At 60.3% G+C, this 14,167-nt stretch overlaps 1 protein-coding gene across 4 annotated transcripts in view; it reads right to left on the bottom strand.

The window, feature by feature from the left end:
* Positions 1 to 14,167, bottom strand: part of CCDC85C (coiled-coil domain containing 85C) — a 92,137-nt gene that overhangs the window by 3,406 nt on the left and 74,564 nt on the right. The window contains exons 3-6 of one of the 4 annotated variants that reach the window (XM_032134828.2): positions 12,825 to 12,863; positions 6,623 to 6,730; positions 1,637 to 1,732; positions 731 to 829 (exon numbers count right to left, since the gene is read on the bottom strand). In XM_032134828.2, the coding sequence (XP_031990719.1) occupies positions 731 to 829; positions 1,637 to 1,732; positions 6,623 to 6,730; positions 12,825 to 12,863 (342 nt within the window). The remainder of the gene's footprint in view (positions 1 to 730; positions 830 to 1,636; positions 1,733 to 6,622; positions 6,731 to 12,824; positions 12,864 to 14,167) is intronic. The other 3 variants (XM_032134831.2, XM_032134829.2, XM_032134830.2) reach the window with 3 other exon arrangements.

The following is a 14,167-nucleotide window of genomic DNA, read 5'->3' as shown; positions in this document are numbered from 1 at the left end:
CGTCCTCAGAGCCATGGGGCCAGGAGGGACACGGAGGCCACTGCAGGCCCAGAGACACCCACACCAGGTCTTTGCATGCCACGCTAACTATCGGGCCTGAACAGGTCACTGCTGGGGTGTGGCTCAGCCTTGCAGCTGTCCAGTGGGGTCCACGGGCCCCACTAGGTGATGTGGGGGAGGGGCTGCACAGTTCAGAGCCCCTCGCTCCCCTTTAAGCCCTGGGTTCAGACCCTATGAAACTCCTTCCCCGATGGCTCCTGCAAGCACCCAAGGAGACCGCCGACAGCACTCAGCTGGGTCGGGCACGGGGCTCTCCTGGGCGGCCCCAGCCTGGCGGGCTGGAGGGTTCCACCTGGACCTCCTGCTCTGAGCACCATCTACCCAGCCGGCAGCCACAGGGGGCTCCAGCACCCAGGGAACACCTGGGGTGAACAAACCAGTCCCGGGGGGTGGGGGGGCTCAGGCTCTGTCCAGAACCCCAGGCACGGCACTCCTGAGGAGGGCGGATCTACAGACACCAGGGGCCCTCTGGGAAGGGCAAGGGGCAGCGAGATGATGACGGGTCCGGGCTCCTAGCGCCTCTGAGGCCTCCCCCCAGCCATCCAAGGCCACCCAGCCCTCGCTGAGCATTCGAGAAATGGAGTCCCACATGGGGAAGGGTATGGCCATGCTGGGTGGCCCTGGTCGCACTCAGTGCCAAGCCTCTGCCCCTCGCCCCTGGAAGCCTTACGTTGCACATCTCGCGAACGATGGCCTTCTCCTTCTCACTCAGGTCCTCCTCACAGCTGTCTTGGAGCTGCCGGTCCAGATTCTCGTGTACCTCCAGGACCTGAAGGGAAAGGGTCTCGGGGTCAGGGGCAGAGGCCACCGGCACACCTCGGGCAAATCACCTGGCCCCTGATCCTCAGCCTCCCCTGCTGCAAACCAAAGCTGAGGACCCTGAGCCACTGGGCCCCTGGGGACAAGCGTGGAAAAAACTGAGGGGCAGGTTGTCATCTCACCCTGCTGACACTGTGGATGCCCTACAAGGGAAGCAGCTCATGGCTGGGCCACCTGGGAGGAAGTAGACAGGCTGGGCAGGGAAGACCCTCAGACAGGTGGACTCACTCCAACCCAGGGCCCGCTGGAGATGAGTGGGCACTCGCCACGTGGAGGGGGTGTGAGTAGGCGTGGGCGTGTCCGTGCATGCATGTGGGATGTCATGGGGCACGTACATAGGAGGAAGGGGGGCATGGGAGTGGGAACTGTGCTCAGGTGTGCACAGCCTGGAGAAACCGAAGCCCATCGGACTCACCAGTCTGCACCTGCAGAGTCTGGGCCTGGCAGACTTGAGGTTAGTTCTAGCCCCACTCCTGCCCCTATCTCTCTGGCCTTAGTGGGGTACCTGCCCTCCCCGACCCCAGACCTCAGTCTTGTTAGGTGCAGTGGCTCAGGGATGGCAGACAGGTGACACAGTTATGACTGCCACCTCTGAGTTCTGCCTCACAGTGCTGCAGGCAGCCATGGTCACCCAGCCACCCACACACAGATGAAACCCCCCACCCCTGCCACTTGGATACCCCCAAGTGCAAAGGTCCCAGTCTCGCAGCGCACCCAGCATCTGAGGACTTCTGAGGGAGCGGGTAGTGGCCCTCACCTTCATGGCGTGCACGACAGCCTCGGGCTTCTGTCCTGCAGGGCTGTAGCCAGCAGAGGGGGGCGAGGGCAGCTCAGGTGCGGGGCAGGCCGGGCCCTGGGGGAGGCAATCACACAGCTCACCCTGGCTGGCTCCCACAGGAATGACCGGTGGCTCAGAGAAGGCCCCGATTCTGAGGGGCCAGGGCCCAGGCAAGAGGAAAAGGGGACCGGGGTGAGGCAGAGGAGGCAGGTGTGCGGACAGAGACCCAAGGAGCCCACAGCCAGTCTGGCCAGTCCCGCCCACCAGGTCTTCTGCAGATGAAATGGTCCCTGATAGCACAGAGGCAAGAGGGGTGGTCCAGGGCCCACCCACACCTCTCAGGCTCCCCTACAACACCCCACAGATAAGACCTAGCATCTTGTTTTGCAGAGAAAGTAAGTTCAGCCCAGGGAGGGCAAGAGACCCAGATCGCAGCAAGACCAGGAAGGTCTGGACTCAACCCTGGCACCTGACTCCAAACTCCCTTCCCCTGCCCACCCTGGAGCCACCAGTGGGCGAGGCCGGCTTCGCCCTGAGCACTCCTGGGGCCTGCCTCCCAGCTGCTACCTCCCAGCCCTGTGGGATGAATTGGCCGCCAGGTGCCCAGCTCCCACATCAGGCCTCGGGGAGGGGACCCAGCCTCTGTCAGAAGCTGCGTGTCTACCCAGGGGCAGGCAGTTCCACCCCCAGCTTCCTGCCTGGAAGGGTCCATGTGGCTTGGAAGCCAGGTGCAGGGCTTCTGCCTCGGGCTGCAGTGGGGACCACGGGGGCCCAACAGAAACCAGCAGGTCACAAGATGCTGGAAGAGGCTTGGGAGGAACTTACAAGTGCCCAGAGCCAGACAGAAAACACCCAGCGGTGCCCTGTGTGCCCTGGAAGCGGGGTTTCCAGGACGTCTTTGGGACTCCCACCTCTGGCAATCCTTGGGCCAACCATGGAAGCTGAGTCTGCTGCCCTCTCTGTAAATGGGGCCCTGATGACGCCTCCCAACGGCCTGGCAGGCTCAGGGAGCTGGGCTGGAATCCCACCCACCCAGGCCCGCATCATGGGACCACCTAACACTGCAGGGCTGGGCTCTGTGACCCTCAGGGCCCGGAACCCCCTGCAGGCCTGGCAGCCAAACCCTGGTGCCCTCCCCGCCCGCCCTTGCCTGGACCTGCTCCCAGGGCCTTGCAGGTTGACCGGCTCCTGCCTCCACATGGAGACCAGGCCCCACCCCTGAGGCTAGGGGGCCTGGGAGTTGCTACCTCCGGAGGACCCCCGAGCCCTGGGGTCTAGGAAAGCATCATTGAGGTGGGACCCAACCCACGCTGAGCCTCAGTTTCCTCGTCTGGACAACAGAAAGAGTCCTCTGCCCCAGGGTGTGTGCAGACCCCTAACTCCAGCCCAGGCTGTTGGGTCTCTGTAGTGTAGGGAACCCAACAGGGACACCGGGGGTTCCCCCTGGGGCAGCGCAAGGGGGCGCCCTGGCCTGACGCAGAAGGTGGCACTCCTCGTGCCGGACAGCAGGGGGCGCCAGTCGCACACGTACGGCCCTGGGAGTCCTGGGCACCTACACCTTCCTGCACCTTCCGCTGCAGAACACAGGTCATGTGCCAGCCGGCCCCTGGCACCTCTGGCCTCATGTCCCCATCTGCACCAGTCCCCTGGGCTGCCCGTCCTGTTACAGCCCCCAGCTCCAGGGGGCTGGGATTTCTGCAGCACAGGCAGGAGGGAAGCCAGGAGCATGGGGGTGGGCTGTGCAAGCCGCCCCTCTCCTGCCCACCTCACTGGGCAGTGGTGGGTGCCAGCGAGGGCGTGGCCTGGGATCCTGAAAGTGACACCAGGACTAGACAAAGTCCTAGTGTTACCTCCAGGGCATTCCCGGGGTGCAGGGGCCCCCAACTGCGCTAGAACTCAGCCCCCTCAGGCCACACACACCTCCCACTGACTAGGTACCCACTTAGGGCAGATGGGCCCACTGAGTCCTTGCCACACTGCTCCCAGCAGGCACTATCTTTTTACATGTTCATACATGCCCACTTTTTTTTTTTTTTTGAGTGAGAGGATCTCACTCTGTCGCCCAGGCTGAAGTACAGTGGCACCATCTCAGCTCACTGCAGCCTTAACCTCCCAGGCTCAAGCAATCCTCCCACCCCAGCTTCCAGAGTAGTTGGAACTACAGGTGCACACCACCATGCCTGGCTTTTTTTTTTTTTTTTGGTAGAGACGGGGTTTCATCATGTTGCCCAGGCCGGTCTTGAACTCCTGGACTCAAGCAATCCTCCTGTCTTGGCCTCCCAAAGTGATGGGATTATAGGCGTGAGCCACTGAGCCTGGCCTACATGCCCACTTTAGAGACAAGGAGAGTGAGGCTAAGAGAATGGCTTGCCCAAGACCAAACAGCTTGTAAACAATGGGGCTGGGCGTTGAACCCAAGTCTGTGGGACTCCTGAGCTGGTGTCCAAAGTGAGGACACCAGTGTGCACCAGAGAGAACTGAAAATAGACATCCACAAAATACCTGTCCCCAAACGCTCAGAGCAACACCATTCATGTGAACCCAAACATGGAAACGATCCAAATGTGCAGCAACAAATGAAGGAATCGTGTTCCACCCACACAATGGAATAGTATTCAGCCATGAAAAGCAATGAAGACCAATACAGGGTACCTGTGGCTGGACCCTGAGAACAAGATTTGGAGTGAAAGAAGCTTGACACAAAAGGCCACACGTCATGTGATTCCATTTATACGAAATATCCAGAATAGGCGAATCCGTGGAGACAGAAAGCACCAACCAATCGGTAGTTGCCGGTGGCTGGGAGGAAGGGGGACGGGAGTGACGGCTGATGGGTACAGGGTGTCTTTCTGGGGTGATGAAAATGTTCTATTGTGATGACGGCACAACTCTGAGTGTCCTCCCTCAGGAGGCTGATGGGTATAAACCACCTCCCACCCTCCGCTGGGGACCAGCTTGGGCACCTGCCCTGACAGCCAGCGGATGGAGGGTATGGGCAGCAGTGGGCAGGGAGGGGGTGTCCACCCCAGAGAGTCACCTGCTTTACCCAGGGACTCTCCGGCATGCCCTCACTGCCCATGACCCACAAGTAGCCTTAAAGGAGACTTGCCTGGGTCTGGAAGGGCCTGTGTCCCAGGCGGTGTCTGAGCCTGGAGACGGCCCTCTCCGGATAACCCCCTCACTCTCCCCGGGGGTCCAAGTGCCGGACATAGGCTCTCCAGGCCCCAGCAAGGGCCCGGTGCCCTGTGAACACTCCACGAGGTCCAGCCCTGGGCCTCTGGCCCTGGCCCCTCCACAGCAGCCACTTCTCCAGGCTTCATGGCAGCCTCTCCCACAAGACACCTTGACCCCTCAACACCCACTCCTGGGGGCCTGCCCGCCAACCAGCCCCAATCACGGCCCCTGCACCTCAGTTCATCCCACTCCTGGGGGCCTGCCCGCCAACCAGCCCCGATCACGGCCCCTGCACCTGGGTTCATCACCTGGCCTCCCGGCCTCATGGAGGAGCGACCCCTGCACAGCCCCCACGCTGGCCCCCAACCTCTAGGCACACACAGGCACCAGTACGCACTCACCATGGGGCCCTGGCCATCCACCCCACCCCTATGAGCCTCACTTCCTCCTCTCTAAAGTAGGGGACACCCCCTCATGCACAGAGCAGTCTAGAGGAAAAAGGGAGGCAAGGGGAACAAACCCTTTCCCAAGGCTGCCTCCTCCAGGAAGCCTTCCTGAACATTCCCCAACTCTGACAGCATTTTATCCTCACTCTCAGGCCTTGAGGCTCGGCCCATGCCTGGGTTGTGCTCTCCAGAGGCCTGCAGGGAGACAGCATCTGGCGGGCCTGGTACATGTGAGAGCTGTGCTTGCACAGCACTTCCCAACCTGCAGGCCACGCGGAGGACTTCAGGACACAGCACTGGGTAACTGCTAGCTGCTATTACTCCCTCCCACGATCTGAATGGATGAGAGGCACGGGGCATGAAGACTAAGGAGCCAGCACCGTGAGGGCATCCCTTGGCTTTTCAGAGCCCTCCACCGTGAAACAGTTAGAGCTTCGTTAAGCCGCGGGACTCCCGGATAAATGCTTGGAATATCAGCCATTGGCAGGCTTTGCTGCCTGCGCAGGCTCTACAGCTGCATTCCTGGAGAAGGTGGAAGGGCAGCAAAAGAGAAATCACAGAACCAGCAGCCAGCACTGAGGCCCAGCAAGCTCTGCAGCGGGGGCCTGGGGTCAGCCTTGTGGGCGAGGGGTGCAGGGGAGAGAGCAGGAAGTGGTACAGCTGCTATAAGCACACGTGCTGCCCAAGAAGCACCTCCATACACGGCTCTGCAGGTGCCTCAACGAGAACAGTCAGTGTTTCCTAAGCATCAGCTACGCACCTGCCAGGGCTCCCGGAGGTGTTAAGCCCAAGGCAAGGCCCCCAGTCCTAGGAGGGCAAGTGGGCCTGGACTCCTGTGGCTCCCCACTGCCATCATATCTATCTACAGGGCACAGCCCTGAGCTAGGCTCCACTTCCCAGGAGCTGGCTCCAAGCTGCCCACCCCATTCCCTCCAGGCCAGGACAGCCAGGTAGGGGCAGAGGATACCCCTGGAGGCATCAGGCTGGTCATTTCAGTGCAGAATCCACAAACCTGAACCCCAAGCTCCAGGGCTGGCCGGACACCCTCTCCCTGCTGTGGCCAAGGAGGGGCACAGGCTAATGAGCTGCTCAGAGGGACAGCGGCTGCGCATGGGCAGCCCTGCGCACGTGGCCTCTGGAGACTGCCCCGCACCTCCGGCAGTGTCAACCCACCTGGGACTCTGCCTCCAACTGCCACACTGGACGGGACACAGGGACACAGGGCATAGGGCTGGGGCTGAACTCGGGCACTCAGATCCTTGTGCCCCTCCAGGCAGGTCACTGGCCCGCCTGAGCCTCAGCCCCTCATCCAGAACATATGGGCTTTTTTGGGGTACACACTCACGTTCTGCAGGGAGTCCTGGTAGGAGGGCGGCAGGGACGCAAGCTGGGACTCCGAGTGGTAGGGCGAGAAGCCTTTCCGCAGCGTGCGGAACTCTCCGGAGCCTGCCTGCTGCAGGGGAGAGAAGGAGCGGGGTTAGACGGAGGGCCAGGCTGAGGAGGCCAAGAGCCCTGGGCATGGCTCCTCACGGCAGCAGGGTCTGCTCAAAGGCACAGCCCCGGAGGACCCCTCCACCCTCCCCTCCACACCCCTTATCCGTCCCCTGAGCCAGGATCAATCGATCTTCACTCTCCCCAGCTCAAATGTCAGCGATCCACTCTCCAACGTGGGCTTTGTAAACATTTGTTGGATGGCTGAATAAACAGAATGAATGAATGAAGGAGAGCCAGTGAGAGCGAGTGAGGAGAGAGTGTCTCTCCCACCCTGTGACTCACCCTGGCTCCTCCGCTCCAACTTCCTGCCCTTGGGTCCCTGCACAGACGGCACCACTCACAGGGCCTGGGCCAGCCATCGGCAGCAGACGGGGCCACATCCACAGGCGAGGCCTCCCACCTCCCACGGGTTCGGGGCTTTCTAGGGATACTCCGCCCAGGCTGCCTCCCCTATGGGATGGGCAGGGAGCTCCTAAAGCAGGTCCTGGGTGCTGCCTCTGAATCCCTGAGAACTAGTGCAAGCTGTGGGGTCGTAACTAATGCCCTGCACACAGGAGGGAGGAAGGCTTGGCCTTAGACCCTTTGCTTAAGAGCAAAGCAAACACCACCGACCCCCAGAATTTGGGGCTGGGGCTGGGGCTGGGACCAGGAGCCAGAATGAATCCACGGGTCCCATAAACTTCTCAGGTCAGTCCCACAGTGGCCCTCCCCGGCCCGGCCCAGCAGAAGGCCCAGCCTTTCTTTTCTTTCTGCATCACTAAGGGGTTTGGGGTGTTTCTGGCCGAAACACCCTTTTCTACTTCAAAGGAACTGAGAGAAAGCGGCTGGGCAGATAAAACACTGCAGAATGACCCATAAATCAGCAGGCTGTTGAGTTACCCAAACAAACTGCAGGGGCAGGGGAGGCCCAGGCTGGGGCTGGGCTGGGGCAGGGGCAAGGAGGGCAGGACAGGCTGCAGCCATGTCTGGGGTCCCAGTTCCACTCACCACCCCCTCGGCCTGGCTGTGAAAGATCCCCCACACACCCTGCTTGCCTCCCTCAAAAGCTGGACCTGGCCCCGCACTTCTCACAAGCCCCAGCCTCACTGAGGTCCAGCTCTTGTGTTCTCCCAGCCCCATCAGAGCCCTGGCCAGGCCCCCACTGGGGCTGGGAGGTCTCAAGGGCTTGGCTCAAGGGCCAGCAAACAGCCGTGTCCTGTGGGGGGTGAGGAGGCAAGTGGATGCTCTATTACCAGCTCCCACGGAGGCCCACGGAACCAAGACAAGAAAGCAGGGATCCGGGCAGTGACTCCCCTCATTAAATAGCCCACACCCACCAGACGCAGGTCAGCCAGGGCAGCCGGGCACTGGAGGCTGGGAGCTGCTTCCTGGGCTTCAGGGAGGACCTGGGTGTGGTCCAAGGTCAGGGAGGGACATCAAGGAGAGAGAGAAGTGGGAACCAACCTCCCTGCAGAGCCCCCAAAGTGTGATGGGTTTGAGATAACCCCCAAAGTGTGATGGGTTTGAGATAACCCCCAAAGTGTGATGGGTTTGAGATAACCCCCCCAAAGTGTGATGGGTTTGAGATAACCCCCCAAAGTGTGATGGGTTTGAGATAACCCCCCAAAGTGTGATGGGTTTGAGATAACCCCCCAAAGTATGATGGGTTTGAGATAACCCCCCCAAAGTGTGATGGGTTTGAGATAACCCCCCAAAGTGTGATGGGTTTGAGATAACCCTGGCGAGCGTCGCAAAGGGGTCTCACCACGGGGGCCTTGGGCACAGCCCTGAACCATCAAATGGGACTGCCGTGCCCTGACCACGGCATTAACCCTGGCTGGCCCTGCCTAGGTTAACGAGAGGCACTCATGGCCCCCAGGTGGAGGTCAGATCAAGGAAAGCCCCCTCCCCACCCACCAGGTACCAAAAAGAGGAAGAGGCTACAGCCCCCACCCCTAGGCCCAGCACTCACTCACCCTCCCCCAACCATGAGTGACACCCCTCCCCTCACCCCATCAGAGCCACCCATGCCTCCCTGGGTCACCTCTCCTGAGAGATGTACCCCTAGCTCCACTTAAGGGCGAAAATTCCAAACCACCTGATTTTCTTGGCCAGGACTCTGCCAACAGTAAGAGAGTTACAAAATCTTCTCCAACGGAGAACACATTCTAAGCCAGCACACACTGTGAATGCGTGCGTGCACAGACGCACAGTCTGACTACTGGGCCACACAGCCAGGAAGGGTACACCTGGGATTGGAACAGCTGCCCGGCGTCCCTGCCTCCACATCCTCTCTGGCCCTTGACCAAAAGGGCTCCCAGGTGCTGTTACTGAAAACGCAGGTTTGTGCTGCCGTCCCCTTCCCTCCTCCAGATAATTTCCCTGGGAGGAGGTGTGTGTGCGTGAGCGTGAGGGAGGTTTTTAATTAGCTGCACGCAATTCCCACCCTTGACTTCGGTGAGCCTCTATAAACATTTGCATGTCCATAGAACTTTATTAGCAAGCCACAAAGCCAGGCAGGAAAAATGCACAATCTCTCATTAAGGGGCAATGTGACTAATGACGCATCAAATGAGTAACCATTATTGCACTTAAATCCAAATTAAAAATCCTGCTAGGAGACAGGCCGCTCCCTTTGCAGAATGAGATTCCCTAGGATTTCCCTGAGGAGGGGAAGCAGGAGCTGAAATCACCTGCTGGGCTTGGTCTGCACACAGAGAAGAGCTTGCAGCTAAGGAAGGTGCTGGCCCTTCCTCGGGGGAAGGCGGGGGGTCCACTGCCGCTCCCCAGAAACACCCGCCTGCCCAGTCTCCCTCGGGTGGCTCCCTCAGGACCCAGGGAGAAGGGATCTTACACACAGAGCTGCCAGCTCAGAGCTCAAACAAGATTTCCCGAATCCTTAACATGGTGGGGCCAGCCCTGCCCAACACTCAGCGTGGCCCCTTCCACCCTGGCCAGGCCCAATCCGCATTACTCACTTCTAGGGCTTCCAGAGGGCAGCACGAGTGTCCTGGACTAGGGAGGAAGAGACCCAGGAGGTTGCAGGGCCCCCTTTTCCACTGAGGACTGGAGTTCAGGACGCCCCCAGCCTGTATCCAGGGCCTTCACTGCAGCACTGCCCAACTCGGGGCCCAGTGCGGACTCGCTGGGTGAACTCCAGTTTTTCCCCAGCCTTTTCTGGGCCTCTGCAGTGCGGCCCAGCCTTCTCTCCAGAGGGGGAACCCCGTCCTGCAGGGAATGCCTGCCTGCAAAGCTGCAGGGGGCCTATGTGGGGCCACCCTGGGGTGACCCCTAGGGAGCATTGTCAGAGGGGGTGCTGAACAGAAAGAGGATGAGACATGGAGACAAAGAGCCCGCCCACCCCAGCCTGCCCACCTGAGGCTGCTTGTTTGGGAAGGATGGGTGGGGTGGCTGCGGGCAGGAAGCGCCTTTCTGGGCTGTGCTCAGGGGAGCTGCTGTCACCCTGCTTCCTGCTCCCAGAGAGCTTCTGGGCCCTCAAATGTGCCTTCTGCTGCATCGGTTATGTGTCCAAGAGGCACAAACAGAGCACCTCCTGTGTGCCAGGCACAGCGCTATGCCCCATCAGGGAGGCAACAACTAAATGGGAGTGAGGGCGGGGGGTGGGGGTGGAGGCAGGTGCTGAAGTGGGGGTGCCCTGTGTCCCCACCTGGGCAGCCTGCCCACAAGTGACCACTTGGACCACCAGACTCGGAGCCCCAGGCTGATTCATACGGAATGCCCTGGGAAGGAGTCCCCGTGGAGGGGCCACCTGGCGTGACTCTGGACCAGTGTCTTAGTGCTCGGTGCAGGGATGGGTGGGCGCCTGCGAGGCTCCTTCCTCCTCAGCACCCTCCAGGATGCCTGACAGGAGAGCATGGGCCTTTGGCACCGTGTGGCACAGCACAGCTTGGCTCAGCTGGACAGCCAGGTGTGGCCAGGGTCCAGGACCACAGTGGACAGCAACGCAGCCACATCCCCCTCTCTGTCCCAAATTTAGGTCATGCCAATGACTGTCTGACTTAGGAGACACTGTGGGGCTCAGGGAGAGGACCCCAACACAGGCCTCCCCCAGCCCAGACTCTCCTGGGTCAGGTGCCCTCCTGCTTCCGGCCTGTGGGGGCTCCAGGGGATCTGTCACAAGAGGCCAGTTTCACCGCAGCTGAAGAGCTTGAAGGTGCCGTCTGCAGGGAGGGGCCTACATCCACCCTCAGAGGAATGGGAACCTGGGCAGGAAAAAGCCACATGAGCCCAGGCCCCGTGCAGCTCCTGCAGGCACGAACAATGCCTCTGCCCTGAGCATGTGCTGAGATGGTCTCCAGACCCTGTGGTCACTGTGCAGTCCCCAGGCTGGGATGGGGGCCGGGCTGGAGGACAGGGAGCTGGAGAGGGCTCCTTCCAGTTCACATTGCCCGCCAATCCCACTCCCACAGATAAGCCATCATCCCAGGGGCTACGGAGGCCAGAGGTGAGACCCAGGGGGCAAGGCCAGGGCCCAGTGACCACCCCGTCCCCAAGACCTGGCGACCTCCCTTCAGGAAGAGGAAGCACTGTGGGAGCTCCCAGGGTTGGTCAGTGATGCGTAATCAATGGTCTGGGTGCCGAGTAATAAACCCAGGGCCTCAGTGGCCTGTCAGGCTGACACCTCCACCCAGGAAGTGCTGGAAGACAGTGCACCCTCAGCTGGCTGGGCTGGGGGACCCACCTGCAAGCAGAGGCTCGAATGAGTGACTTGGGGAGACCATTCTCCCACCAGGGGCCCCAGCAGCTCCAGGGGCAGCTGGGGCCACAGACTAGCCTGGGCTCCACTGTCCTGCTCCAAACTAAAGCCCACCGAGATTCAGCTGTCATCCGTCTCGGGGGATCCTCAGAGGGAGAGCGCAGAGAAAGCAGGGAGGACGCAGGACAGGGCAGGGGTCGGGACAGTGCAGCGCAGCGGCCTCCGCAGAAGACCGGCCTCAACTTGACCCCACGGGAACCGCAGCAGAGTTGTTCCCACGAGGGCAAGCAGGAGGTCTGTGTCCACATGTCCGTCGGTCGTGCCTGTGGGCTGCTCTGGAAGGGGAGGGAGACTCGGCACTGTGTAATGACGTTGTTGGTTTATCGTCTGTCTGCGTGGCTGGACAGGTGTGGTTCACCTCCCAGCCCAAGCCCAGGGCTGGCACACAGTTGGTCACTGGTTCTCAAAGGGGGATCATGATGCCCCCAGAGGACAACTCGTAGTGTCTACAGACACTTTTTAGTGTCGGCTTGGGCATGGGGTGGAAGACCCCCGGAGGGTAATGTGGGGCAGGTGTTCAGGGGCGGGCAGTCTCAGGACGGGGAGAAGGGGACAGAGATGAGACCATGTGGAGGCTGAGAGCTGGCAGGAGAGTGGCTGGTGCCTAAAGGGCCTGACTCCATGGGTCTCGAGGCTGGGCACAGGTGGGAGCTGAGTTCACCCAGCAGCTCCCCAGTCCCAGCAGGGATCTGGCTGCAGCCCAGGGTGCCTGGCATGGTGACTCATGCTGACCCTCAGAACTGTGCAACCCATGCAGAACCCTCAGCCCAGTGCCCACCCAGCTCAGCAGCCCCGGAGACCTCCCTCAAGGACCTAGGCAGCTTCCCACCGGGAGCCACAGCTGGGTGGGCATGTGGGCCCCGGCCTTATCTCCACTAACTCATGTAGACTTCCAAGCCACTCCTCCCTCCATGCACTGCAGGTGTCTCACTTCAAAGTGGGGATTGGCACCAGCCCTGCCGCCCTCCAGAGGTGGGAGGATCCTGGGCACCCGAGCAAGGTGCGTGAGAAGGGCTCGAGCCATGGAGAGCCCCTGGGGGTGGTCGCTGCATGACTGTCGTGCTATTATTTTGCAAAGCTGGAAGTTTTGCCAGTAATGCCAGCTCGAGGAGAGGGCAGATCCCAAGAAGACTCCAAAGGTAGGGCCTGCACAGCCTGGGAAGGAAGTGCTCCCAGGAAAGAATGGGAAGGTGCTGGGGAGTGGGGGACAGAGCACACAGCAGCGCACAGCACGCAAAGCAGCCTCCCGACCCCCACAAACACCACTGCAAACACGCCTCCCACCAGGCAGCTCTACCTGAAGCCAGCTTCGCGGGCGGCCATAGGGGCGGGGCAGCTAGAAGGAAGGAGAACAGTGTCATCCAGTAAGTGCCAACCATGCCCATCACTCTGCCCAGTGCCTTCCCTGGACATTATTAGCCCAAAGCCACCAGGACCTCAGCTGAGCCGGAGTGGTTTTCCCACACCGAAGGCCAGGGTTGGGGCTCGCCAAGGTGACTCCAGGAGCTCCACGTCTTCAGAAACTCCGGATTCACAAGGACTCACTGAGCACCTGCCATGTTCCCGGCACTGGGTCCCTAGGAGCGCCCACCACCCCCATAGCCCACCCCAAAACTCACACCAGGGTGGAGCCACCCCAAGTGCCCTGCTACCCTCCCAGGGAAAAGCAACCCTTTGAGAAGCCCTGGGATGGGGTGCCCCGGCCTAGAGGCACCCCAAGATCCCAGCAGCTCAGAGAGGCCAGGTGGGGGATGCACACCCTAACTGGCCCCCTGTTCTAGCCTCAAGGCGAAGATGACCTGCAAGGTCGCCCACAAGAGCTACACAGTCATACCAGCTGGATTTACTTTCTTTTTCTTCTTTGAGAGAACTCATTTGTAACGGGAATAACACACACCGGGGCGTGTTAAGGGGACAGGGGGAGGGAGAGCATCAGGAAGAAGACCTAACGCACGCTGAGCTGAATACCTAGGCCATGGGTTGATCTGTGCGGCAAACCACCATGGCACACGTGTGCTCATGTAACAAACCTGCATGTCCTGCACATGTACCCAGGAACTTAAAATAAAAGTTGATAGGAAAAAAAAAGGAAAATAAAAAAAGAACAAAGGGGCTGCCGCTTCAGCTGGGGGTCCAGAGACATCCCCCCAATCTGCACTCAGATCAGGCGGTAAAGATGAAGGGTGCGGCCATGTGTGGCTGATGTCACTTCCCCATGGCTGGCACTCCTCCTCCCTTGGTCCCCATGTCATTTCACACCCGAAATCCCATTTTTCAAACTCAGGTGTATGCACCATTCAGGGCCATGCGGCCTGTGACTGATGAGGTAACACGCAGACCAGGTCTTGTCCACCACGATGACCATCCCTCCCTTCCCAGGTCCCTCTGCAGGCCCATTACTTGTTCTAGTGAGGTAAGTGAGGGACAGGCCTGTGGGAGGCTTTGAGGTGTGCAGTTGTGTGTGTGTGTGTGTGTGTGTGTGTTTTGTTTCTTTTGTTTTTTGTTTTGGTTTGTTTTGTTTTGTTTTTGAGATGAAGTTTCACTCTGTCACCCAGGCTGGAGTGCAGTGCTGCAATCTCCACTCACTGCAACCTCTGCCTCCAGGTTTCAAGCAATTCTCCTGCCTCGGCCTCCCAAGTA

This window comes from Hylobates moloch, unplaced genomic scaffold (genome assembly GCF_009828535.3).
Source record: "Hylobates moloch isolate HMO894 unplaced genomic scaffold, HMol_V3 SCAFFOLD_16, whole genome shotgun sequence".
NCBI classification, from domain to species: domain Eukaryota; kingdom Metazoa; phylum Chordata; class Mammalia; order Primates; family Hylobatidae; genus Hylobates; species Hylobates moloch.
The sequence above is the reverse complement of the archived record's forward strand: the minus strand, read 5'-3'. Positions and strand labels throughout refer to the sequence as shown.